Source organism: Megalobrama amblycephala, linkage group LG6 (assembly GCF_018812025.1).
Source record: "Megalobrama amblycephala isolate DHTTF-2021 linkage group LG6, ASM1881202v1, whole genome shotgun sequence".
NCBI lineage: Eukaryota > Metazoa > Chordata > Actinopteri > Cypriniformes > Xenocyprididae > Megalobrama > Megalobrama amblycephala.
In genome coordinates this window covers 5,476,774-5,504,535 of record NC_063049.1, presented here as the reverse complement: position 1 = coordinate 5,504,535, position 27,762 = coordinate 5,476,774, and the positions used below count along the sequence as shown (strand labels likewise).

The following is a 27,762-nucleotide window of genomic DNA, read 5'->3' as shown; positions in this document are numbered from 1 at the left end:
ACACAGGGACTATAAACTATACAGGGAACCCTGTCAGCTGGTACATTATTATAATAAGGTTAAAATGAACAGTTGGCCTATACAATTCATATACAATTACTATAAAGTGTTTTTATAATAATAATATTATAATATTTTTTAATGATGTAAGAGTAAAAATATAATATTTTAATATGCCTATAGTGCATATATATTTAGCAAAATGCTCCTCTCTATAGTTAATTTTTTAAAGCGGTTATTGAATGGCTTTCCTGAGGTAAATGTAAGGTTACATATAGACTACATTGTTTACAAGCTGTTTTTATCTTTCAACTTACCCTCCCTGATGTTCATTCATGTTTATTTGGTGCTATAACTAGTAGTAAAGCAGAAGAGATTATCATTTGATCTGAGCGATCTGTTACGCCACATTAGAGAGCGCCAAAACGCTATTTATTGTTTGAATTTCATAATAAAATTGAAAGAATTTGAAAGCTGAGACTTTGTCTTGATTGTCAGCGTGTTGTCAGAGTCCTCTCTTCGCTGCTTTATTATTTCACTGAGTGAGAGCAGTGTCAGTTGTGTGGGTTGGCAGTCCTGCGGCAAAATCCTTGCAACCACTCCACAGCCTGGTCTCATGCCAGTGAGATTTGCACAAACAAGATTCACTCAGAATCCATTCTACCAGCTTAGACACTCATCTTCTGATAATGTGTCTGTTCAAACTGCCTCCATATTGTGAAATGTGCTTTCTATCTTTATTCTAAAAAATATGTCTTGTATAGAAAACACTAACAGCTATTCTGTGAATCGGTGTTTGTGTATTATTTCTCTCAGTCGCCCTCTAGAGTGTAAATCAGGCACTGCCCCTGATTCCCTCTAGCAAAATGTCTGACCACAGGAGCTTATGTTATACTACTGGCATTTTTTTTCTGAAGTTCACAAAAAAATTGTTCCACATCTCAAGTGAAATGTAAGCTTCATGTAAGGCTTTGTAATAGATCATTGTGAAATTGATAACTTTGCGAACTGGTTTGACATATTTAAAGGAAGCGACTTGATCCAAAGATTTATTTGTGAACGATGAGTTTTTGCAGTTGCAAATGTAACGAAATTGTATAAAGAAATGTTTTGGAGAATTAGTTTTCTTTTTCTAATGTAGTGAAATAAAAGTCAACAAAAATATTATACTAAAGTAGAGATTAGCTTTTTTTTAAGTTTATTTTGTATATTGTATTTTTAATTTTAATATATTTTATTTTATTTCAGTTAACAAAAATGTGGGGTTTTTTTTAATATTAGTAAACTGTAGGGGAATTACAGTTAAACCACATAAAGAGACCAATATGCTCAGTGAAGACCAGGAGAAAAGAAAGTTTACTGAAGACAAAATTCTCCACACTTCCAAAGGCCGTAGAAAATGAGTAAGAGGATCCAGCCCTGAAATAACTCGGGATACAGAAGCACTAGTACTTGTAGTAATCAGCTGACGTCATGTTTACAAGTTCTGAAGTTCCCAGTACAGATCATTCTAGCAGCATCCAAACGTGGTGTTCTGTTCTTTACTCAAATGAGGTCATTTAAAGTCATTATCTTGAACACATGTTCAAGATAAGCATTTAAGTATTCAAACAAGCATTAAAGTATTCAAATCTTAGATGTTTACTAAGATCATTCTATTATCTATTGAATGCAACAATAACATAAATGGGTCATGAACTGCATTGTTTTATAATGTTTCCTGGGGTGCACTTATAATATTAGTATGATTTTTACATAAAATATCATAGGCATTTTTCCTACCCTAATTTTATCCTCTGGTTTGAACGCTCTTGTTTTAAGGGGCGTGTCTGTTGTGAGACTTCAGTGTAAACGCCCACTGCTGTGATTGGCTGACATATTTGCATATGAAAATATCCAAGTATTACTCTCTCTTTTACCGTGTTTTTACTATTACAGCTCACAAGGTTAACTAATCATGAAAAGTGTTGATTATATTTGGATCTATGGCATTATATTTAGATTGTGGCATGAAAGGTTGCAGTGATGAACATTGTAGTCGATCACAGACATGTGCATGAAAGCAGTGATCTCGTCATTGTAACTCAATTTCTGCACACTAACAAATTTTTTCATCATAAGTAACAGTGTAAACACAATGTAAATAAGAGATTCTTTGAATAAAACGGGAGTTTTGGCACGAGTCCAGAACTCAGTCACTGATAAACTCACTCTGTTTGATTGACAGCTCCAGCGATTGTAAAGGGAGCGTTCTTTGATTGCGTTCTATATATAATTTAATCACGTTTAAATAACAGATTATTTTCATCCTACTAAGAGAAACAAGGTGAAGTTGAGCGTTTAGTCACTGGTTTGATTTAATGACACAGAGAAAGAACATCTGACTGCACATGAATCATTAATATCAGATCAGGCATTAGAATGAACACAGTTACTGACATGTTGTTGCATTACAGTCGAGTCCATATCATAAAAGTCTGTTTGCCTGCGCTGAAATGCGATTGATTTACCAAAGAATTGACAGAATATAAATAAATAAATCTCAACTGAGACATTCACATTGTTGAAAATAAATAACCATATTCCGGCATTAGGATCATTTGAAAGGTAATGTTATTTTAGTCCTGTATCGCTCTTCTCTCCTCCTCATCTCACTAACACACCAGTGGGCAGGGCTAAAGTTGCATTGATGAAGTAGGCGTTGATTTCTTCTGTGGAGGCGGAGTTTCACCCATCTATAGACAAATTCCACATAGAAGGTGACATTCTAGTGACCTTGCGCAACGTTCTCTAAAAGTTCTCTAAAGGTGACGAAAATTCCAAACTTTTACAGAACATTTGGGACGTTCCTAAAATGTTCTCTAATGAAAGTGCTGCAGTTCAAGGTTCCTTATATGAGTTTAGAGGGACGTTCTATTTTGGTTATTTTACGGTCACACAAGAACGTTACAAAGAGGACATTTGGGAAGTTAACAGAACGTCCTATAGTAATAGTCCCCTAAACATTGCCAGAATGTCCTGAATGTTCCCTGAAGGTCCACCGTACTGGGAACGTTACTAGGCAACGTCCTTAACACCAGTGGGGACATTCTGAGAATGTTCTGGGAACATAACATAGCGGGGATTCCAGGATCAGTCGTTCGATGGGCCTGGTGTCAATAAAAGCTTTTATTGGACTAACAAGGAAGTTTTCAGTTCTGAAACTTACAGGATATTCTTATAGTACCTCTTATATATCAAAAGCTCAAGGAAAAGTTGATTTCCCAATTCATGACCCCTTAAAATTGACCCCTCATGGTGCTCTAACCTGCAATATGCCCTTTCAGTAAGATTTTGTTTGGGTGCAGTACCAGCGTTTCCCCATTAGATGCCAGCAAAACTCCACTGGAACACACAGTGGTTGGATTTGTGATTTGCAGTAGAGTTTTTCTCTCTCAAATATTACAAGCACACATAAAATTTCTTTATTTGGCTCTATAATATGCATAATCAGAAAACAAGATTAAAGCGAGTATTTGCTTTAATAGGCCAAACCTGAGAAAATGGCACCATCTGAAAAAAAAAAAAAGTAAAACATTCAATTTTGAAGCCTTGCCAACAAAATGAAAGCCTATTAACAAAGAGTGCATCATTTTATAGTTAAATGGCCCGGGGATTGATAATTGCAGTTTTAATGGGTTTCAATGGGGACATTTTTGTCCTTAAAGGATTAGTTCACTTTCAAATTAAAATGTCCTGATAATTTACTCACCCCCATGTCATCCAAGATGTCCATGTCTTTCTTTCTTCAGTGAAAAATAAATGAAGATTTTTGATGAAAACATTCCAGGATTTTTCTCCATATAGTGGACTTCACTGGAGCCCAAACGATTGAAGGTCAAAATTAGTTTCAGTGCAGCTTCAAACGATACCAGACGAGGAATAAGAGTCTTATCTAGAGAAACCATCACTCATTTTCTAAAAAAAAATAAGACACTGCTAAGTGTATTACTGCCCTCCTCAGGTCAAAGTAATTGTTATATACTTGCACTAGCATATTGCATATGACAACTTAGTTCAAACTTTGACCTGTGGAGGGCAGTAAATCACTTAGAAGTGTCTACACTGCTATAATTCTAATAGAGAAGAAGAAGAGAGCTAGTTCAAGATAAGCATTTATGGTTAAAACATTTATTTTTTATTTTTATTTTTAGAAAATGAACGATGGTTTCTCTAGATAAGACTCTTATTCCTCGTCTGGTATTGTTTAAAGCCTTTTGAAGCTGCACTGAAACTGTAATTTTGACCTTCAACCGTTTGGAGGCCATTGAAGTCCACTATAAGGAGAAAAATCCTGGAATGTTTTCATCAAAAACCTTAATTTCTTTTCGACTGAAGAAAGAAACACATGAACATCTTGGAGTAAATTATCAGGAAATTTTAATTTGAAAGTGAACTAATCCTTTAAGGTCTTGAGAGGAACTATTATGTTCCTAGTGCAAAATAGATTATTATAAAGGAAATGGAGATGAAATAGTACAATTCCAATAAAAATACACACATGTGCCAACATTTATGCAGTTGGTTTTACAGACAAAATCATAAAAAAAAAAAAAAAAAACAACTGAAAAAGACAGAAATGTCCATAAGGTCGCACAAGGGTTAAAGAGATAAAATGTGTTTATAAACAGACTATTAAGAGCAAAATATGAGATAACACTGTATATATAATGGAGATAAACTGCAGTCGCATTACATACAATGTTTGTGTCTTTGATGACCTCTGTCTCTTGGTAACGGCTTATTAACGTTTATAAAATAAAAATATTATTAATATTTTACTATTTAATGTCTGGGTCTGGAATGGAGCTAAAGCAATGCAGCCTATACATAAATGGCATTGGACAAGTATAAGGTGTAGTTGATCGTGGTAGACTGAAGCTCGATGATGGCAGTGGAGCAGCTGTCATGTCCCCGCAGCGCCGCTAGAGGTGCTGTGAATCCGCCGAGCACTGAACTCTAAACCCCCGCAGATCTGTTCAATGAGAGCAGAAGATATCATAATATCGAAAGTGCATTAGTGGTCGTTTTAACGGTTCACCACCTCAGCAGGGAATAATATTCCGTAGGATAAGGAATTCCGATGAATATTCGGTGCAGTTGATGATCTGTGGCGTTTATACAGTCTGTCCGGAGTGAGATCCCGTAGAGGCTGAACCCACTGCAGGTAAGCGGGCTCGATTACAGATCTACCCGACGCATGAGCGCTCTGACCGGGTCACCGCGTTACTCGAGCACCGAGGCTTAGTAGCTACTGTAGGCCAATGTTTACATTTACTTATAATGTATATCCAGTCAGCGGTATTGTGTGGAGATCACTTTTCCTGAATAAAATGACGCTGCAATAATTGTATAAATTTTGTAAGAGATTAATTTGAAAAGACTTGTAGATTAAACGACCATTAACGCTTAATCGGATGTAGCGCCCCGCTCTTTCGGCCTGATTTAACGGGCCTCATCCGCCATTGTTTTAGAGCCACTTTTACAGCGATTAATATACACAAACTTTACGTATTTAATAAAATTAGATAACAAAACTCGCACTTGCATGAGGTTATATTTCTATTTTTAGCATTTATAAGTTAAAATCAGCGCAGCATCACATCAAAGTTTCTGTTTCCTGGGTTTGTTTTTAGCATCGCAGCTAACGAGAGAAATATCAAAATAATGTGTGATTATGACAGCTAGAGCCTCAAACTGAATTTTAAACTGATATATAATACAGATTTGCTTTAACAGCGGTTAAGGCGTTCAAATACCGACTGAATGTGATGTTTTAGAAGTTATTTAGCGTATCGATTTGATGACAGAGATGTTTATTTAACAAAATCGATCATTTGTTAAGTACAAACTTAAAGGGAAGATGAATTGGGTATAGTTATGATATCCGCAGAAGTGTTTTAATTCAGTGTCACAATACAGTCAACATGTACCATGGTGGTTTTCTTTGCCAATTACCTTTATTTACCATGCATGTCACATGATACATTAAACATGCTAATCATTCAATGTCATTATGTAAAAATGTTTACTCATCGAAGGACTTTGTGCCACCATACAGTACATCATCTTATTTTGACAACATAATACATATTTTATAACAGTGTGTGCTCATTGCAAGCTGAACCGTCCTGTCAATCATGATACAGTCATGTCAAAGCCAAGCTGAGGATGTAATATTCATCAGTTATGGCTTTGTCACATGCCTGTTTGTTTTGGTCCCACTGCTCTCTGTTTTTGTGTCGGGATCTTAGTAGTTAACCTATGACCGCCTCAACTAGCTGTGACTCTGTTTAGTTCAAATATTAAACCGAGTCACAAGGGCTAACTATTATATTCTGCTTTAGTGTTTGGTCATGTTTAAAGCATGGATATTACATAACATTTACAGTCTTAGTGTAGTATACGAGTTGCATTCGTGAGTTGTGAATCTCTATGGTGAGTTTGTTGTATGTCATTCATTCATGTGGTGTAACGTAGACTCTCTTCTGTCTCCGATCAGCTGATGTTCTCAGGGACCAGAGTCACGTGATGTACGAAGGTAAACACATCCATTTCTCAGAGGTGGATAATAAGCCGCTGTGCTCCTACAGCCCCAAACTCTGCAAGCAGCGCAGATTGAACGGATACGCCTTCTGCATCCGTCATGTTCTGGAGGACAAAACCGCTCCGTTCAAACAGTGCGAATATGTGGCGAAGTACAACAGTCAGCGATGCACCAACCCCATCCCCAAAGCAGAGGAGCGACGGTAAGACGAGAGGCTTGAGGAGTGTGTAGAGTCGGTGCTTATTCAGGTGTTCAGTTTATTTAATCATTTATTTAATCACTTTCATTTCCTGTAATGGTTATAGAGCACCAGGTAAAGAGTGGCTTTCCTGTGGTACGGCCCTATGAAATCCCATTTTATTTTTTTCCAAATTCCGTTTTTCAGTTTGAATTTTTCTGTACTTGCGGTTTAATAATTAAATTAAATGTTAGTGATAAAAAGGCACATTTAATTAATTGAAATCATGAAGCTTATACGATTTAACAACGATTTATTGAAAGTTTTATTTTTTTTCTCAAATTCAGTTTTTTCCTAAATTTAAATTTTTCTGGATTCCTTTTAATGGTTTAATAGGATTTTAATAATCAACAAGCATGTCTCGTTACGGAGAAGACTTCATATTTAAATTAGGGCTGCACAATTATTAATCGCGATTAATCGTGCGCAAAATAAGTCTGTGTTTACGTAATATGTGTGTGTTAAGAAAAATATTATATATATAAAATATTTATATTTATATATAATATAAATTGTATATAAATATACATATTTATATATGCATATTTTTCTTAAAGATATACATGTATGTGTGTTTATATATACATAATTATTATACACATAACACACATATATTATGTAAACACAGACTTTTATTTTGCACATGATTAATCGCGATTAATAATTGTGCAGCCCTAATTTAAACGTCTTTTTGTGGTTTAATATTCACAGACATTAGTCCATATCACGATTTGATTAAGTGTGCAGCTCTACTTTTGATTTATTCATCCAATCAATCACATCAATTCCTTGACATTCTACATGATACATTAAATAAAATTTTTATATCTGGATTCCACGATTCTGTCCTTGTTTTCTGCACCACAGAAATCATAGGGCCTGCTGTGGTAAAATCACTGTAATGCACAGATTTAGTGCAGTTATTGAACAACAGCTACAGTAATATGATTTTCTGCAGTATCAATACAGCGATATAAGCTGCGCTTTCTTACTCTTTGTACGACAGCAAGTAGTTTGTGTAGTTTAATGTAATAAATATTTAGTCTGTTGTTGTGCTGCGTTTGAGAGTGTGTTCATTTACATGTGAGCAGCTCATGCTAAAATACCTTTTCAGTCATACACTGTTAAAGGATTAGTTCACTTTAAAATGAAAATTACCTCATAATTTACTCGCAGATCATAAGCAAACTTAAGATGCTGCGGAGACATTACACATCACATCCTGATGGAAAGTGTCTTTGCGGGATGTGTGTGAACACACCCACAGATTCCAGAAAATCACTGGCAGTGTGAATGAACCAAAATCAAACCATCCCTGGACACATTATCGGGGGATTTTCCAGGATTTCTGTGTGAAAAGGGTTTTAGTCTTTCCTCTTTCTGATGAACACAGAGTTATATTAATAAATATCCTGACACATACGAGCTTTATAATGGCAGTGAGCGGGACCAACAAGTATGAGCTGAAGAAAGTTTCTCCATCCACGGCTCCGGGGGATAATAAAAGCCTGAAGTGAAGCGATGTGTTTGTGTAAGAAAAATATCCATATTTAACATGTTATGAAGTAAAAGATCTAGCTTCCACCTTCTGTATACAACAAGCTTGTGGCAGTAAATAGAATGAAAACTGTCTGAACATTGTCCATTCTTTCTTCACAATGTTTAATTAACCAGAATTATTAAGCAAAATCAGAATCACAACCAGAATCATTACATTTCATATAATTCTATGTGTGGATAACAGGGTTATTATTACCAAAACTAAAGCTAAAACAATTAACAACAACAAAAAACACGGTAAATAGATTAAAATAATAATAATAATGACAAATTTTGCCTTGGCAACTACCTGAAATGAAATGTTTAAGTTGAAGTGCTAAAATTACTAAAATAATAAACAAATAAATAAAATATAAACACATAATGAATATAAATTTAAAAACTGTATAGACATATTTGGGGGAAAAAACAACAACTAATAAAACACAACAAAGTTACTAAAACTTCAACTAAAATTTAAGTGCAGTAAAAAAAAATAGAAACAAATAAATTGAAAAACTATAATAGTATAATACTAAAATAAAACTGGTGGATACGTTTTCTGGCCTAATAACGCTTTTGTGAAAGCCTGTGTATCACAACAGTATTACATGAGAATGAAATAAAGCACTAAAATTTGAGTAGCATGGCTTCATTGACAGAACTGTAATCAATTCATGATCTAATCATTCAGATGTTCTTTTAAATGTGTGATTTGAGTCAAACGTTGTTCATTTGCTTTGGCAGATACTGTAACAGCCACCTACAGGTGCTTGGCTTCATCCCGAAGAAGGAGCGTAAGAAGAAGCAGGATGCTCTGGAGGAGGTTCGCGCCCGCGCTCATGTGGAGTCTGTCGCTCTGAACATCACCGTTCCCTCTCTAGCTCTGAGAGACTCTAACGGGCTGGACGGCCTCCCCCCGTCTCCGCCCTGCTCCCGTCTGACCCCAATGCACCTCTCGGACGCCGACCTCCTCGACCCCTTCGCCTTCTACGAGGAGGACACGGACGGGGAGGAGAGTGTGGCGCAGAAGAGCTCCGGCAAGTGGAAGCTGCCCGGCCGGCCGGTGATTGGCCTGAGGGTGACCGCCCGGGACCCAGAGCGCCGCCAGCCGGACATCGAGCACTTTAGCGCCGTCACTGAACCCTGCACACTTCCAACCTCCCCACACTTACCACAGCCACCTCCACCACCGGCTCCACCTCCGCCTCAACCCTCAGCGAGGCTCGTCCAGCCCCCTCAACATACAGAGCGGCCCGCTTACGCCCAACATGGGGCAGTGCAGACTCTGCTATGCAAGCCAGCTCCTCCTCAGACTGGGCCTTCTGTGTTGTCTGGTCTGCTCCCGTCAGCTGGGGTTCAGCACCAGCCTGTTATCCGGAGACCTGTCCCCGCTGCGTCCCCTCGCCCACCCGCTGCCCCGGACTGCCCGCAGCCCCGCTCTGTGGCCATGCGCCCCGCTGCCTTTACAGCACCCCCTGTCTGCCTGCTCAGGCTACAGCACCTTGTGCAGCTCTACGCTCAGAGACAGAGAGAGCACGGAGACCTGTTCCCACATCTTGGTATGACCTCCTTACTTCATCAAAACACTACTGTCCTACACACTGCAGCGCTCCAGACTAGCATTTGAGTGCAGTGGCGCTGGTGCTACTAAGATCTACAGATGGTGGCACCAGCACCTGATTTGGTAGCGCTGGGGGGATTTTTAATCATGAAGTTATTTTAATCACAAAATTACTATTGTTCTGCTTTAATCAGTGCAGTTACTAATAATGTTACATTTTTTTTTATTATTGGAAATTTGACAGTAAAGCGCTGAGCTTGAATTCAGATGCAGATAAATGTGCAAAAACCAAATTTTTATAGGGAAAATTTAAATACTCTACTCTTATTAAATGTACCATTTTTCTTTTGAGGGCTTTTCACACTGCGCTTAACCCCGGGTTATCTTTGATCTAAACACCACTTTTAATCCAGGGTAAAGGAATGTACTTGTGCTCACACATGTAATTTAGATGCGGGGTTAGCACCACTTTTTACCGGGGGTTATGAAACCCTGCTCCGGAGCAGGGTTAGCACTGCTTTCGTGGTGTTATTCCCTGCATTGCGGTGCCAATGTTAGAGCTGGACGCTTGGCAACAGACAACCAATCACATACTCATATTTGCCTGCTTTGGACAGTCACGGGAAACCGTGCACATTGTATATAAACAGTAAATTCAGTGTTTGAGAGGAAAAATGTCAAATGCTGACAGAAAACATGACAATTTGTGTGAAGAGACTGTTTAATTTTTACCTTTTATAGTGCAAAATGTCCATTCAGTATAAACTCGATATTACTGTAGTATTGGAGTACTGTCAGCAATACGAGGATATGCAATGCTAGCACTATGTAAACGGGTCGCATGCTGCATTTATCCAATCAATGACACTGACACCGCAAATATGCAAATAAGAACATTAACCCAGGGTTTAGGAATGTACAATGTGAAACGTCAGCTTACAAATACCCAGGATTAATTGTTAACCCCGGGTAAATTATGAGCAGTGCGAGATGTGAAGCAAGATAACTAGGGTTGGGTATCGTTTGAATTTGAGCGATTCCGATTCCGATTTCGATTCCTTGTTTCGATTCCGGTTCCTAACGATTCTCGATTCCGATTCTTTTAAGAGGCAGGGTCAAAAAAAGTTTAGGATATTTTAAATGAGCTAGCTAACCAACGGTCTTTCTGAAGGAAATAGTCTGACCTTCTCCATCAATTAATTCTATGAACTTTTTACTTTTTATGAACTTTACTATGATTTTCTCACAGGGCTGTTTTCAACTACAATATAAATATCAAATCTATGAACTTGAATATAAATATTATAAATTATGAATATATTGAAAACACATTTACACATGAGTGTATGGCTGCATTTACACTGCAAGTCTTAATGCACAAATCCGATCTTTTGACCATATCCGATTTTTTGGCCAGTGTGTTTACACTCACTTTAGACGCGACTGGTATCGATATCTGTGTTTACATTAGGCTACTTCCTGCCCCAAAATGATCGTCACTGATAGTTTTAAATGCACATAGTAGATCCTTGGGTTTTGAATGGCCGTGCTATTAAAATTATTTATATAATTCATGGAGTGGCCATGATTAGCCTGTCAGAATGGATAAGTTAACAGCTGTCATGGATGTATTGCAGCGCGAATTCTGACTGAACGGATATAGACCGGAAAATAAAGGTAATTTGTGTTTTTGATATTTTATCTACATTTATTAGTTTTATTTAACTAATTTATCCGTTTTTTGAATGAATTCGAGCGAGCAAGGGAGAGAGCGCGCGCGTGCGAAGCTGCTGAATATATGTGTGTGCGCAATTTCTTTCATGTTAGACAAAGTTCCCACATTAATATTGAGCTGCGAATTTTTAGTGCGAGTGCATACATGCACGTCTGCTTCATAAAACAACATTGAAGCTATATTTTAGTGAGCAAACGTGCCGCCCTCGCCGTTTGATGGCTTGGAATTACAATAGGAATCGGATATGTGTGTTTAGACGTAGGTCGCATGTTCAGAGATCGGATATGTATCGGATTTAAAACCACATTTGGAAGTGGCTCAGATCGGATACGAAAAAATCGGATCTCGTGTGGATTGCCAGGCTGGGGGTCGGAGCCAGAGGAAGAGGCAGCGGAGGACGGTCGGCGCAGCGCATCAAAGAGATTTATTTATTTCTACTCCATGAACTCGGAGGTGCTTTATCATGTTCGACGTGCACCCTCCTATGCACGAAACAATCTTGCCGCAAATGTTGCATTTTGCCGAGATTTCGTTCTATTTAGAAAATTGAAGCAGCACTTTGGACCGCCAACGCACGCTATCCATGTTCGACTTGCTCGGTTATACCAACACTTTCGGTGGACGCTTCTTCGTTGATGTTAAGCGGTTTCTACTTCCAGTCGGCGGACTGGGAATCGAAACTATGAATCGAAATTTAAACTTTTGAACGATTCCGGGAAAATCGCAAAGCTAGTCCCGGTTCCAATCGATACTCGATACCCAAGCCTAAAGATAACCCAGGATTCCATTTACCCGGGGTTTGGAATGACACGGGGTTAACTAGTTCAAGTGTGAAAAGCCCTTTGTAGTATCATACTGAACTGACCAGTTATTATAAAAGGAGCGCTCTTTACTTGCTTTCTTTGTAATTCAGTCACAATTTGAAGAAAAGTTTTTGTTTTTCATGAGACTTTGACTTCCTACTTTTTTTTCCATAGTAGGGAGTAGAAATGGCTAATAAGTCAATAAGTGCTCCTCTGCCACCATCTTACGGTTAAAATGTTAGTTTTCTTACATTTCACAGACGAGGCTTAAGATAGTCCCAGACTAAAATGCATGTTTGAGCTGTTGTAACTGAAAGAATCTTGTACTGACAGATCTTAAAATATGTCATTGTTTCGTCTCAAGATTCACACCAGTAATGTTTTTTTCCTAGTGAACATTTATAAAAGCTACTTAAGTGCCCTAATTTAACTAAGGCTTAAAACTGGCTTAGGCTAAGCCCTGTCTGTGAAACCGGGCCTTAGTTTTACAAATCATCACATTAAAAATAACATTAAAACTGGATAATATTTAAAGCTTTGAAGTGCTGGAAAAAGTGTGAAGCACTTGAATGCCCTTGAATTTCAATTTTAAAAGGTTGTAAGAAATGAACCCTGAGATGAAGAATAATGTAAAAAACAAAACACTTGACTATTTCTGCCACAATACCATGGTTACAGTTAGCATTACATTAAATCAACGTTGGTGATTTGTGGATTGAAAAGCCCTCTATTACTTGTTCGTTCATGGCACAAAGTATCTCCTGATTTCCACGTCAGCGCTGTTCGATCTGATATGGTTTATAACAGAGAATTCCTCCCTCAGAATTGTGGGATATAAAGTCGCAATTAACTTTATTTTTTATTAAACAAGTTTCCATACTAGAAATACACAAATTTGTGGTCATTAAGCTTTTTTTGTTGTTGTTGTTGTTTTTGTAAGAAATTAATACATTTATTTAGCAGTGATGCATAAAATTGACCAAAAGTGACAGTAAAGATATTTATAATATTACAAAAGATTAATATTTCGAATGAATGCTGTTCTTTTGAACTTTCTATTAATCAAAAAATCCTAAATAAAAAAACTGAAGACAGGAGTAATGATGCTGAAAATACAGCTTTGATCACAGGAATAAATTACATTTTAAAAATATAATAAAATAAATCACGTCCTTGATATCTGATAATATATGCATGTGTGTTTGCGTAGGGCTAGACTGGTCCGAGGACAGTACAGATGAAGACACAGAGGAGCTTGTTCCTTTATTGCCTCAGGCCTGGAGACTTCAGGAAAGAAGCCCCCATCAAAGGTAAGAGATTCACTCTTCACTTGCGTCTCAGGTTAATATAATGCCATTTACAATTAAATTACTTCATGAGTGCAGAAAAAAATGTTTTAGAGACAAAGAAGCATTTAATTGCCATTTTTTTAAAAATCATTTTATCATATCTTATTATTTTCTTGGTATGTTTGTGTGTGTTTGTCAGCTCCTCCAACGAAAAGCCGCTTTCCCGGCGGGCACGTCTGGCACAGCTATGTACATACCTGCAGGAGAGGTATAAACACCTGTGCCGACAGGACAGGGCAGCCACCCGTCACAGCAGATACCGATACGCCTTCCGGAAAGCTCTGCTCCATGCTGCAAGCAAAGACCCAGACTGCACTGCACAGCTCATTCAGAAACTCAGCAAGAACTCCCAGACCTCAGCCGGGTGTGTTGAACATGGACTGCGTTCAGTCAACACGTGGACTGTGTATGTTTGCTTTCATTTTAATATTTGTATCATTTCTTTTCAGTTCAAGGTCTGCAGTACCACCCAAGTATGAAAGGACAATGTGTACGGGAACTACGAAAGGTCAAAACTGCAGCAACGTAGCTTTACCATTTTCACGCCACTGTTTTCAACGTATCCTTTAACATACACTTACTTTAAGTAAACTCTTAGTGGTGGCCTAGTGACGAAACAATGTCAGTTTGAACAAGTAACACCTTCGTGCGGTTGTCAGATGTGTCAGTGTTATGTTCTTGACAGCATGTCGCCGCAGATATCCTACTGAATCGCTCTCAGCAGCTGTTCTCCAGTTGCACGGCACGGTTCGCTGATGGACAGCAGTGCTCCGTTCCTGTGTTTGACATCACTCACCAGACACCTCTTTGTGATGAACATGCCAAGAAGATGGTGAGAGACCACACCTTACATGGACAGCCTTAACAGGATGTGTTAACAGCACAGAATTGGTTGTAAGTAAATATGTGTGTGTGGCAGGATAATTTCCTGCGTGGAGATGGCAACAGACGCAGTCTGCAGCAACAGCGGCGTCCACGTAAGAAGACCAAGCCGCCCGCACTGACTAAGAAACACAAGAAGAAGAGACGACGAGGTCCGCGCAGACCGCAGAAGCCCATTCCCCCAGCTGTGCCACAGGGCAACTTGCTAATGCCCTCCCTCTCACTGCCGACCCACCACGCCCATGTCAGGTGCCCTTACTTTCAAATACATCACAGTTTTGCTTCACGAATGTGTCATTGTTGCATTCCAAAATGTCATAACACATCACAAACACCAGTGTTGTGTTCAAGACTGGCTCATTCAGACGGTGTAAATATGTTTTCCACTGGGGGGAATGAAGCCTGGTGTTGCATCAGTTTCACACAAGCCTCTGCAGCGTACACACACACACACACACACACACACACACACACACACACACACACACACACACACACACACACACACACACACACACACACACACACACGCGCGCGCGGTCTGTCATCGAAGTAGGGTGAGAGTGATTCAAGATCAGTTGGCTGAACTATGTTGAACTTTACTGTTTTACATACAGCCGCTGTATTAAACAGTACATAAAGTATTGAATGAAAAGTGTTTGTGTTGCTGTTTAATAGTGTTGTCACGATACTGGAATTTCTTAGCCTGACGTGGTCATACTCAATTCTAGTCAGAATATGAGTCTGATACTGCTCCATTGGGCTTTGATTATGGGGCCGTATTTCAACCGATCCAGGAAAGACCTCAATTGGATAGACCTACAACCAATCAGAGCTACAGAGTAAGTGACGTATGTTGAGCGACGCATAGTTGTCAACAGAACTCTTCTTAGCGACCATCGGGGCCAGCTGATAAATCAAACTTTTGCCGAATCCCGTAGGAAGGACGGCAAAGACATCTTTCCCATCGACAAATGCCTTGATCGCGGTCCTCTGTTCCTCTTTTAAAATTAATGCGCTGTCGATATCTTCTATAACGGACGCGATGGCGGAATCTACACATCTCAGTTCTTCAACAACAGCCATCATTGTTGTAAACTAATTGACCTTTCGCAAAGACTCGCCCCCCTTAGTTACTGTTGCTTTGTCCGACAAGCCGTGGCGCTGTCACGCCACACAGAGTGGAAAATACATCGCGGAGCAAAGAGGAAACTGACAACACATCGACAGACGAGACAGAGCAGGTTACTTATGATATTAAACAAAGTCCCAGCTTTCAAACTGTGTAGTTATTAAAAAAAATTCAAACAATAAAAACCGTTTTGTGGCTCTTTAATGGGTTGTGACCATGATCGTGACAGATTGCTGTAGCGCATCAGCTCAAGAGGCTCGTGAACCGATCATCTCTTCCTACTAGTCCATTTATAGCATCAAATAAACATGAATGAACATGAGAATGAATGTTGTTTCAAACGCGGAAAGACGTCAATATGCACAATTTTTCAAGTTTAACTCCACCGAATGTTAATCTTCTAACTCCTGACTGCTTTGTCGGACAAAATGGCGGATGCGTCGTTCTGATTGGTTAGATCGCTTGTCAATCAAACTCCCCAAGCGCTCTTTGATGACGTGGGTGGTTACGTAACCACAGATAGCCTGTCCATCATCGATTAAAGCCCGCCCTGGCAATTTGATTGGCTCGGCCTTCTGGGAGCCGAGCATAATTACTCCACAATGGATCGAGTCCAGACCGAACTTCCCATCCAAAAAATGTTGTGGGCGGGGTTCGGGCTGGCACCCAGGCTAGGAATTTCTTTCTTCGATACCATACCTTGAAAAATATCGATATTCAATATAGGGCTGCAGCTAACAATTATTATGATAGTCGATTAGTTGGCTGATTTATTTCTTTGAATCGATTTATCAGAAAAAAAAAAGCCCCTTTTTGTTTTATTTATTTTATTGACAAAACACATTATTCCACATCCTGCCCAAAGCTGTCCTTCAAACAAAAGTACCAACTGAATGCTCTGAAATCATATATAGTGAATATATATATATATATATATATATATATATATATATATATATATATATATATATATATATATATATATATATATATATATATATATAAATGCTATAAAAAAAAGAACATGTTAAATCCCTACATTAAAAATGAAGATAGTAATAAAGAGAAACAAAAACACAGACTCAGCGTTAACAGATAAGAGGAATGTTCTGCAGGAACACATACATTCACTCTCGACACAGTAACCTTTACTGTCATTTTATTTATCCTGTAAATGTAAGAAACGTTTTACATTTATATTCAATTACATGCAGTTATCCCTTTACAGTTACCACTCTCATAAAATACTTAAATCACATACAGACTTTTAAACCTAAATTATAATAAAAACCTTAACGTCCAACAACAGATATTTCAGCAAAATTTATATTTTTGCGCTGAATTTTAATTGTCTCCCTCTCTAATGACTCTGAAAACATTCCAGGATTTTTCTCCATATAGTGGACTTCACTGGGGTTCAACGGGTTGAAGGTCCAAATTACAGTTTCAGTGCAGCTTCAAAGAGCTTTAAACGATACCAGACGAGGAATAAGAGTCTTATCTAGAGAAACAATTGGTCATTTTCTAAAAAACCAACCCTTCTATTCTTTTTAACCACAAATGCTCATCTTGCACTAGCTCTGCGCCACGTATTATGTAATCATGTGTGACGTGGGCAGAAGTACCGCGGTAGGGTGAAAAACTCCATTTCATTTTCTTCTCCAACTTCAAAATCATAGTTGTTTTACCTTTTTTTTTCTTTTTGGTAAAGGCCGTTTGACTTAGTCTTTGCACGTTCACTTTGTAAACACTGGATCGGTACTTCCGCCTACGTCACTCGTGACCTTTCACAATGTGATTACTTAATGGTGGTACATCACAGAGCAGTGCAAAATTAACATTTGTGGTTAAAAAGTATATAATTTTTATCGTTTTGCTAGATAAGACTCTTATTCCTCGGCTGGGATTGTGTAGAGCCCTTTGAAGCTGCACTGAAACTGACATTTGGACCTTCAAACCATTGGTAGCTGTTGGAGAAAAATCCTGGAATGTTTTCCTTAACCTTAATTTCTTTTTGACTGAAGAAAGAAAGGCATAAACATCTTGGATGACATGGGGGGGGTGTGTAAATTATCAGGAAATTTTAATTCTGAAGTGAACTAATCCTTTAAGGACAAACAGGAAGGAAACTCTTGAGAACCCCTTGAGAACTGAGGTTTGTTACCGCCAAAGCAACAACGCAAGAGGATCTGTGCTTGTGATGTGTTGGCCATATTCATGATATATTTCATAGAGTGTTTCCGACTTGATTCAACTAAAATTGAACTAACTTTATTCTCCGCTTGCATTCACTCTATGCTGTCGCTCTTGCAGGAGTCCGTCGACCCCTGAACTCAGTGCAGATGAGCTTCCTGATGACATCACAAACGAAATGCCTGACATTCCCAATGATCTTGAGCTGAATCAGGAAGATTTCTCCGACGTGCTGCCCAGACTACCCGATGATCTTCAGGATTTCGACCTTTTTGAGGGTAACGTCACATGTGATTATATGACAACAGAATATCGTAGAGACTTGAGGGTGGCCTCTTTTGACTTGGGCCAGCAAGCAATCACACAGACTACCCTAGCATTGTGGCAGTTTTGCACCAGTTTGTCAATCACCACTCATGTTTTCTTCAGAAAATGTAAAAATCTTCTTGTTAGTTGGCTTGTTTGCACTTTGTCTGAGTTGTCTTTGTGGATCCAGGTAAGAATGGCGAGTTGTTGCCCACCACAGAGGAGGCAGAGGAGCTAGTCAGAGCCCTGCAGGCGATGGGGTCGTATCCCGACTCTCTGGTGTGTTTGTCCTCAATGGGTGAACTCACCCCAGCGGACGGGGTAGACCACCGAACCATGGCCGTGTTCTCGGGATCAGGGGTCACGGCGACTGGCATTGGAGACCTTCTGAACAGCCGAATGACTTCCGAGACCTTTCATAATCTAGAGCTGGAGGGGAACCTCCTCCATGCCCCAACAGACCATCATCATTTCCCAGCATCCCCTTCTCCCCAGCCAACCCAGAGCAGTACCTCCGCACCCTCTACAAGTTCCAATGGTGGATTAACAGAACGAACGTTTTCCCGAGTTCCCAAACCAGACTCCTCCCCACCAGGTAGTCATTACAGCAGTGAGCATGTGCCATCGCCCTACAGGGATCACATCTCACCCCCACATGGTGCCTCTTATCAGACCGACCCGCCTCTCTTGCTGGAGGTGCCTTTGAGTGGAGCGCCAGGGCCTCCGCGCACCTCCTGGAATAACCTCCCTCTCTCGCTCACAGACCCGGCACAGTTCGGTAACCTCCTCACTGCTGAAACTCACCTGCTCTCCACCGCTCTGTCCACCCCGCCTTCCACGTCCCACTCCACAATCCTGCAGCCCACCGCCGCTCTCTCCGCTCTTCCCCAAACGGGCCTGACCGGCCTCACCACACCGTCATCCTCGCCCTCTTCACGTGACCTCCTCACCCACACCCAACCTAAACTACAGCTCCCACAATTTAGTGCAGCCTTTGGCCACCAACTGGCTTCCCACAGCGGGATCCCCAAAGACCTGCAGCCCAGCCATAGCTCGACAGCGCCACCTACAAGCTTTACCAACACTAGTGCCACTGCTGCCACTCCCCCATTCCCTCAGAGCAACTGAGTTTGGGTAGAGAGACCATGCTATCTCACATTTTAAAGAAATAGTTCACACAAAATGGAAACTTTTAATTTTACTCATGACTTTCTTTCATCCGTGGAACAAGAAAGAGATTTTGAACAATGTTCACTCTCTGCTCTTTTCCATAAAACGAAATTATGCAGTGACCAAGGTCTGTCAAGCTCCAAAAAAGCTATTTCTGCACATTCAAACTTGTGTATCATGATAAATTATGACTTGATGACCGAAGGCATTTGGGAAGCACGTTTTCACTCACACCTCGTCACATGTTGACACTTGGTCAGGTCTCCTTGGCGTCATTTTTTAACACACAGGGTAACTTTTTAGCATCATTTTTCGACAAGCAGGGTAATCCATTGCTTTCAGTTGTTTGCCTTGTGTCTGATCAAGATGCATTTAACTCTTTGCATTTGTAAAAGTAGAAATGATTTTTATAAATATTTAAACTTTATTAGATATCACTTAATCCCACCTCTACCCTAAACCTACCCTCTTCTCAACAATATAAAACATGTAACAGGCAAATAAAATTACAGCATTTAATATTATATTATATTATATTGTATTATAATATATTTATTGCAAAAACTGACCAAAAACTGTATAAAAGTATTTCAAACAATTTGTGTTATATTCCAAGTCTTCTGAAGCCATACAATATCTTTATATGAAGAACATAGTGGAATTTAAGGTCAAGATACACCCAAACTCAGGATTCAAGATATACCCAAACTTTAGCATGAACCAATTGGTCACGAGACACACGAGAGCCAATGCCATTTCACAATCAAAGCTGATGTAACACTTATTCTGGCAGCAATTTTTGAATGTGCACAGGATCTGATCTTGATGACGGATGGCGACGGTGACTGCTTTTGTGTCGGTTCCTCACACAAATGATGTTTTATTAACAAAGTTCGGGAGGAGCATGTTCAGTTAATTAACCTAATTAACACAGGAAGAGGACATTCAGTTAATCAACTCAATTAGCATCAGGAGGTATATATACAGCAGACTTACCTCTGTTCTGTGACAGTTTTCCAGCATCCCTTCACCACCCCATTTCCTCACTTTTAACTATTCCTATCCCAACCCGAGTATTCAGGGTTCGGGCCAAATTCCGAGCTTAGAGCCCTCCCCCTTGGTCAGCACGCCAAATACGCATAACCTTTACTCTGTTTAATTATATGTAAGTGTGAACTCGTGAAATCAATCGTTTGGCCTCTGAACATTTGGAATATTTGTACTTTTTGAATAAATTGTGACTATTTGTATCTGGTTATGTTTTTTTTATTTCCTGTGTTTTATATTATATAATATACGAATGGGTAAGTTTAGGGATAGGGATTGGGTTAAAACATGACTAAATAGTGAAAATAAATAAATGTAAATAAAATTATGTTGGTTGATTTACATTGAAAACCACACCCCAACATATGTCTCAATGGCAAAATTATACCCCAATATATAATTTCATCTTGATGATAAAATCTGTATTTACTCTAGAGGTTTCTCATTGAAAGCAATGGAGTTCCCTGTTTGTTGAAGAATTACCCTGAAAGGGGTACCCTGTGCATTAAAAAGCGAAAGTCAAGTCACTTTTATTTATATAGCGATTTTTACGATGCAGATTGTGTCAAAGCAGCTTTACAATGATAACTGGTATATAATTTTTGGCTGCACAGCAGCTCTTAAAGAAAATGGTGTCATTGTCTAGGTAAAGTAAATTCAGTATTGAATCAATAGTTATATTGAGGCCTTAGATACCGTGGGGTCCTGACCAAGCGTCAATGTGTGACGAGTTGGGAGTGAGAATGTGTTGGTTTGGCGTCACTTATGTCAAAGCTAATGCGACACGTATTCACGTACCATATTATTCTAACTTCCATATTTGCCTATATGCACACAACTTTTGATTGCTGTAAGATTTTGAGCAAGTAAAGGCCTGTTCACACCAAGACTAATTTTTGAGTGCAATAAACTTTTTAATTTATATGAACAGCTGTTAATGCGTCTGTTCAGATGGACTCGCCAATAAATCTTGCACTTTTGGCCACATACCTGAAGCTGCTGCTGGTATATAAAACTATGACTGGGCGACGCTCACAAACAGTAAGCGACAATGAGTAGCCAGAGGAACCGGTTCTCTTGTCTCGTTACTCTTGAATTTGAGGTTGTTTGTGATAAACACCAAAGCAAATACAAACATCTGTATGGCTGTTTGAAAGCATGAACATACTGTTTGACTTCCTTACTTCCCTGTGACAAGTGGGTGTACTGCTATGCATATGCATAAGCACCACTTACTGTCACAGAGTGAATTTGCATTTTCATTCAGCCCATATGCCTTTTTTTTGTTTGTTTTTTTGCATTGGTCTTAACAGACGAATTGGTCTGAAAATCAAATTGGTATAAACAGGCCTTAATGACTTAATTTTCAGTCTGTTCCCAACACAAAGCTTTCGTATGAAGTCAGAAGACTTGGAACATAGTGTACTAAGTCATATGGATCAGTTTCATGGTGCATTTTTGGAGCTTGAATGGCTTGAAATTGACTTTATTTGCATGGAGAAGAGCAGCATGAATATTCTTGAAAACATCTTTTGTGTTCTACAAAGGAAAGTCTGTCATGGGTTTAGGGTTTCTCTTTTGGGTGAACTAACTGTGACTGGCACCATAGACCAGCAGCAGATTTGAGTCTTTCTGGACATGTATCTCTGCTTGGTCGGTCAACAGTGTCCATCCTATGTTTATTGTTGTAGTGACCCAAGAATTGTGTTCTGCCCTTAAATACCCCTTTTTCACCAAATGGTGCTAGTGCTGGAGCCGGTGCTCGGTTGGGAGATCTGCGGAGCCTCCTCAGAGCCGACCCGTAGTGAGAGCAAAACAATGACCTAACTGACAACATTACTACATAACCTGCTCATGTGCATTGCAGCCTTAGTTCATTCCTAGTTTTGAGAACTTATTTTCACATCCAGAGTAATTGTCATTAGAAAAATGAACATAGAAATGTCAACTGAAGTAATATTTTTACATTTTTATTTTTAACATTTAATTTTATTTTTAATGGGAGTCTTTTACCATCCAGTGGCACTCCACAGGCTCTTAACATTACTACTTCTACGATTGAGACCAGCAGGTTTAGAAGCTAAGGATCAAAACCAACTTTTTTCAGTGAAAACATGCAAAATGGTGCCTTGCACCAGCACTGTGTCGGTGGAAAAGGGGTGATGGTCTGTTGTAGTAAGGCTAGTGAATCATATTCTTTCATATTACTTATTCCATTAGTTATTTTTCAAATGAGAGTAGCAGGTGTCCTGTAGAGTCCTTGTGTTAGGAAGGTGCTTGTGTGTGTTGGCTGGAGAAAAACAGGACAAGACTCTGGTTTATATTTGGTATTAGCATCTGTCTCAGGTGATCTGATCACAACACTAAGGAATTCTCTTTTACACCAGTTATTAACATGCATCTCCTGTGACCTTATGACAGGTTTTTGTTTTCATGAATACATCAGTGTCACTGCATGTTAATGAAGCAAAAGACTGGCACACTCATGCTCTCAAATGTACTTGATACAAGACATAGAGAATAATTTAGAGTGCATGCACATTTTTACAATTCATTTAATATAAAAATGTTAACTTTGCCTCCCCTTGCATACAACATCTCTTCTCTGATGACGTGTGCAGTGGTGAGAAGGCGGGACAGTCATTTTCTCCAGCAATCTGTCACTCACGGAAGATAGCAGCAATTGGCAAACGACGACAATCAATTCCCAATGGACAAAATCAAGTCCCACCCTTACATTTTTCAGAAAGTTTCCCCCTGGTATTAAGATGCGTTTTGGTCGATCGAATCAAGTGTACGACGCTAAATACAGTGTAAACAAGGTCTAAAACATTTTGAGCTTGTCTACTTTCAACCACTTCCAGAGGTAGTTGAAAAACGCATTCGACCGGATTGCTTTCGTAGTAGAAACGCTCATGTGGTCGAATGTTGAACAGCCACTAAAGATTGTCTATGTCTACTGATCTAATGCGTAAACATGGGAATCGCTCTAGCCAGATGGGATTTAAACTTTGTCGGCTGAAGACCCAAGTTTGGTTTGAACATGAAAAATGTACCAAGCACCATGTTCTCCCACCATTCCTGATTTCTAACACACACTGAAAAGCATTTGGCTGGTCTTGCAGCTGTCAGAGCAGAAACGAAAGCTGATGCTCTCTGTATGTTTTTCCATCCTCTCTGGGCGCTTTCATATGTAAATTGCGCAAGCTTATTTTGTCCATTAGATCGAAAGGTCTGAAAAAGCCATACATTCACCCGCCTATAGACCCTTGCCTCGAAGAAATCAGGTTAGTTGTTGAAAGTGGACAAAAGAGACGGCTTTGCGTTTTCCTCGTCCACTTGTGATCCGATCGACCAAAACGCACCTTAATACCAGGTGAAAACGGGGCCTGTTATATACATCACAATAATACAGAAGAATATATGGTCACAATTTCGGTTAATGGCAACTTTATAGTTGTACCCTAGCTCGCAAACTTTTGTCCCAGTGAAGGTGGTCCTTCTCTGTTGTCCAGGATGCATTAGTGTAATGCGATTGTTGCACCTCTGAAAGTGTGTTTTGGTCACCCAAGATGAATACCAGGTATAAAAAAAACGAAGCCTAAATGAGCACAGCAACACGGTCATGGTGGCATTGCAGTTGTACAACTTTCAGCCAGATTTCAGAGAGTATCCCAGAGTGTGAACTCCAGCACAGCCATCAACCCTCCTGTCATTCAGCAGTCTGTCTCTCAGATACCAGGGCCGGTCTAAGCTTGATGTGGTCTCAAGAGAATCCACCATACGACTTGTAATCAGGACACAAATCTGTATGACTGAACAGTATGATTTGTTCATGGGTTTTTGCACACACTCAGTGGACCAGGCCTGGACTGCTCGCGTCACAAGCTTAATTAAAGCAATAATCTCCTCAGCAGAGCCTCCCACGCCAGTCTTCAGGTGTGGCTCACTCCTTCAGTGACAAACAGCTGGATCTCATTCTCCTCCAACGGTTTCATTCATGGCGTAACTGTTTGATTAACAGCAAAGCTCTCAACTTGCTAATCATGTAAAAACACTGACATGGAACTCATTCAGCGAAGAGTAAACAGAATAATGACACTTTGAGGTAATTTTTTGCCAAATATGAGTTAAAATGTTTGTTCTCCTTCATGGTGCTTAATCAGTTTAGAGCCTCGTTTGGTCTTTCTAACACAAGAGCCCTTGGTGGCAAGGTTTCAGAGTACAGTAGAGGTGGCGGGAGGGTGGATGTCAACTGAAACGACCCTGCGGACATTTGGTGCAATTTCTTTGGAGAATGGTTTGTGCAGCCTGATGGTTCTTCTCCAGACTTCCACAGAAGTGTCAGGTTCAAACTCAGCCATTTTTAGCCACCGTCAGTCAGCCTTACGCCACGTGGGACCAATGTTCCCTGCAGATTTCGTTTTCTCTTTTGAAGTTCTGACCGTAAAACCAAGGTTTTTGGTAGATTTTAGACACTGAACAATGATCTCATATATTGTTAAGTATTTAAATATATTTATAGAATAGAAACCTCTAGATTGGGTTTTATTGGGTGAATTGAGTGGCGAAAGATAAACATGAGATTTTAAAAAAAAAAAAGAAAGAAAACTAGTCATTTGCAAAATACTTGGTGGAACTGAAGCATTTAGTGGCATAATGTTTAGTAGTTTTAATGGCTATCAAAACTCTCGTGATTAATCATTTTTATTGATGTTGTGTATCTGTGTCATTTATTCGGACGATGAGACTGTGATCATGTGCAACAGTATTTTTGATAGCTATTAAAAAGTAACAGTCAGTGGTCGCTGAAAGACATAAAACCACAACCCTTATTCACGCTTACTTTGATCTAGTGTTGTCAAAAGTACCAACCGTGATACCAAGTGGGAACTGAAGTTTTAAAAATGTGATGCTTTGAGCGCTGTTGAGTGGATTCGTAAACACCTCTGATTGGCAATATTCACGGGCTCGTCAGATATGTCTGTGATTGGCTACAATGATTAATGCTTAAAAAACATAATAGCATTAATGCAAACTCCTCACCTTTTTGAGATCAAAGTAGGTCACCAATGGGAATTGCATAGATCCAATGAGAAAGTGTTTTCATGGGGTGGTCTTACAGGGGTAAACAAAGAACTGGTTGTTTCAGTAAGTACTGTACAGTGTTTCCTTTACTCTTTACTTTAAAATTACTATGTCTATAATGGGTACTATTTTATGTATTTGAGGTCTGAGATGTGGCAAACAGTATTGCCGTCTAATTAGCCAATATTGTCTTAAAAATCCTGCATAGCACTTCGTCTTTTAACCAAATGTTAATTTTGGTGAAATGTTGCAACAATTTAATTTTTTTCATGAAAAATTACAGTTTTGGACATGTAGGGTAATAAAAAATAACTACAAATGAGCATGTAAAGCAAACCCTGTGCAATGTTCTCACCTTTTTTCCCCCTTACCTGTTTGCATCCCTGTAATAGACATCATAATAGACATGACGCTCTTCACAGAGCGCTTACACAGATATGGGATACGCTCCTATGTGTTGATCATTGTAGCCAATCACACATATCTGTTGAGCACATGAACACAGTGGCCAATCAGAGGTGTTCAAGAATCCACTCAACAGCGCTCAAGGCATCACAATTTTAAAAATTTCGGTATCGACTTCGTTTCGCGGTCGGTGCTTTTGACAACTCTACTTTGATCCAATCTCACTAGTCCAAAAGATAATGGGTCTCATTCATGAAAAACCAGCAGAATGTTGTTAATTTATGGTTTCTCAAACAATTATTACACTGAATAAAACCAATTTCTAAAAGTCAGTGTGACCGTTTATAGAATTGATTCAGTTGGTTCTTACGCCAACTGTCGCGTTGAATTGAACAGTTCTGTTCATTTGTAAAACCAGTAGAATATAAAATTGTTGCATTTGAATCACTCAAATTTACATTGTTAGATTCATCTGAATGAAGTTTATGTATTAATGATTTTCTGAAGATTTTTCATGAACGAGATCTGTTGAGTGCCAGAATGATCACAGGCCATTGCTTCATTTTCAGTGAACCTCAAGATTCCTCCCCATAAACGTCTTGTGTTCAGATGCACTTTCACCTGCACTTCGTTCCACGGGTTCTTGTGAACAAGAGTCGTCTTTGTTTATTCTCCCCACCAATGTTCATCAGTTGTGACAAAAGCCTTTTCGTTTCTCTAACGAGCTGAACTGTTGTGTGCGGTCCACGTTTTTACTGTGTTACTACTGTGTGTGCTGTGCGAATGACGGCAGGTCTGCTGCACAGAGAAACCCCTGACAGAAATCGCTTGCACTCTGCGTTAGGATGGCTGACTGATTCCTGTACTCACTGAATGTACTGTAGAACTGTTTTTAAAACTCATAGGATAGTCTAGTCACCTTTTGTTATTGGTCTTTAATTTGTCTAAGGTATTTTTTTGTATACAAAAGTTTACATTTTTATGTATATTTTTCTTGTGTAAAAATTATGTAATAAGTGTATAAACATTGTATGTAATATCTGTATATAGAGTGAGAAATTTTGATCTTGTTTTTTGATGTAAGAATTAAAATTGTGTGAATTTGCTCAGTGTCCGTTTGGATTGGTTCAGCTGTTTTCGACACACTCAAGCCCTTTCTCAGCAGCGGGTTAAAGGACACTGGTGCTTCCTCAATATGTACTAATAAGGGTCATCGTAGCGGTGATTGCTCGGAAATGCATGTTAGTCTGATTCGAACTTTAGCACCGATTTATAGTCCTGTAAATCCCACAGGACCTTCTGTGACATAACACTATTAAAATGCCGTTATCATTCAGGTGCAATCAGAAGTGCTGTAACTCAGAACTACTGGAGAAACAGGAAGCACAACAAAAATGGTTTACTTCTAAACGGCACGTCTAAAGGGTTTCCACAGAATGGACTTGAGGGGCCATTTAAAGCACAAGTGTGTAATTTCCCGATGTTGAGATACTTAATCATTCCAGTGATTTTTTTGCATTTCTGATTGCTTGTGGTTTAGACATGACACACTTTAGCTTTAAAATGCCATTTGTTTGCTGTACAATAATTAACATGAATGAGTTAAACTTTACTATCACAAAAACACTGACTATAAAAATCAAGATTATGGTTTCTACAGTCTACATTAGCATGTTGCTAAGATATTGATACAATAAGCTTCTTTTGGGATATTAAACAAAAAAA

General features: G+C 39.1%; 1 protein-coding gene across 1 annotated transcript; it reads left to right on the top strand.

The window, feature by feature from the left end:
* The first annotated feature begins 4,927 nt into the window (after window positions 1–4,927).
* Window positions 4,928–27,142, top strand: LOC125269746 (INO80 complex subunit D). Its single transcript, XM_048192707.1, has 10 exons — window positions 4,928–5,206; window positions 6,542–6,788; window positions 9,111–9,925; window positions 13,676–13,775; window positions 13,954–14,178; window positions 14,264–14,373; window positions 14,513–14,646; window positions 14,734–14,945; window positions 18,142–18,299; window positions 18,518–27,142. The coding sequence occupies exons 2-10, from the start codon at window positions 6,571–6,573 to the stop codon at window positions 19,453–19,455; spliced, it is 2,910 nt and encodes a 969-aa protein (XP_048048664.1). The 5' UTR covers window positions 4,928–5,206; window positions 6,542–6,570; the 3' UTR covers window positions 19,456–27,142.
* Window positions 27,143–27,762: the final 620 nt, after the last annotated feature.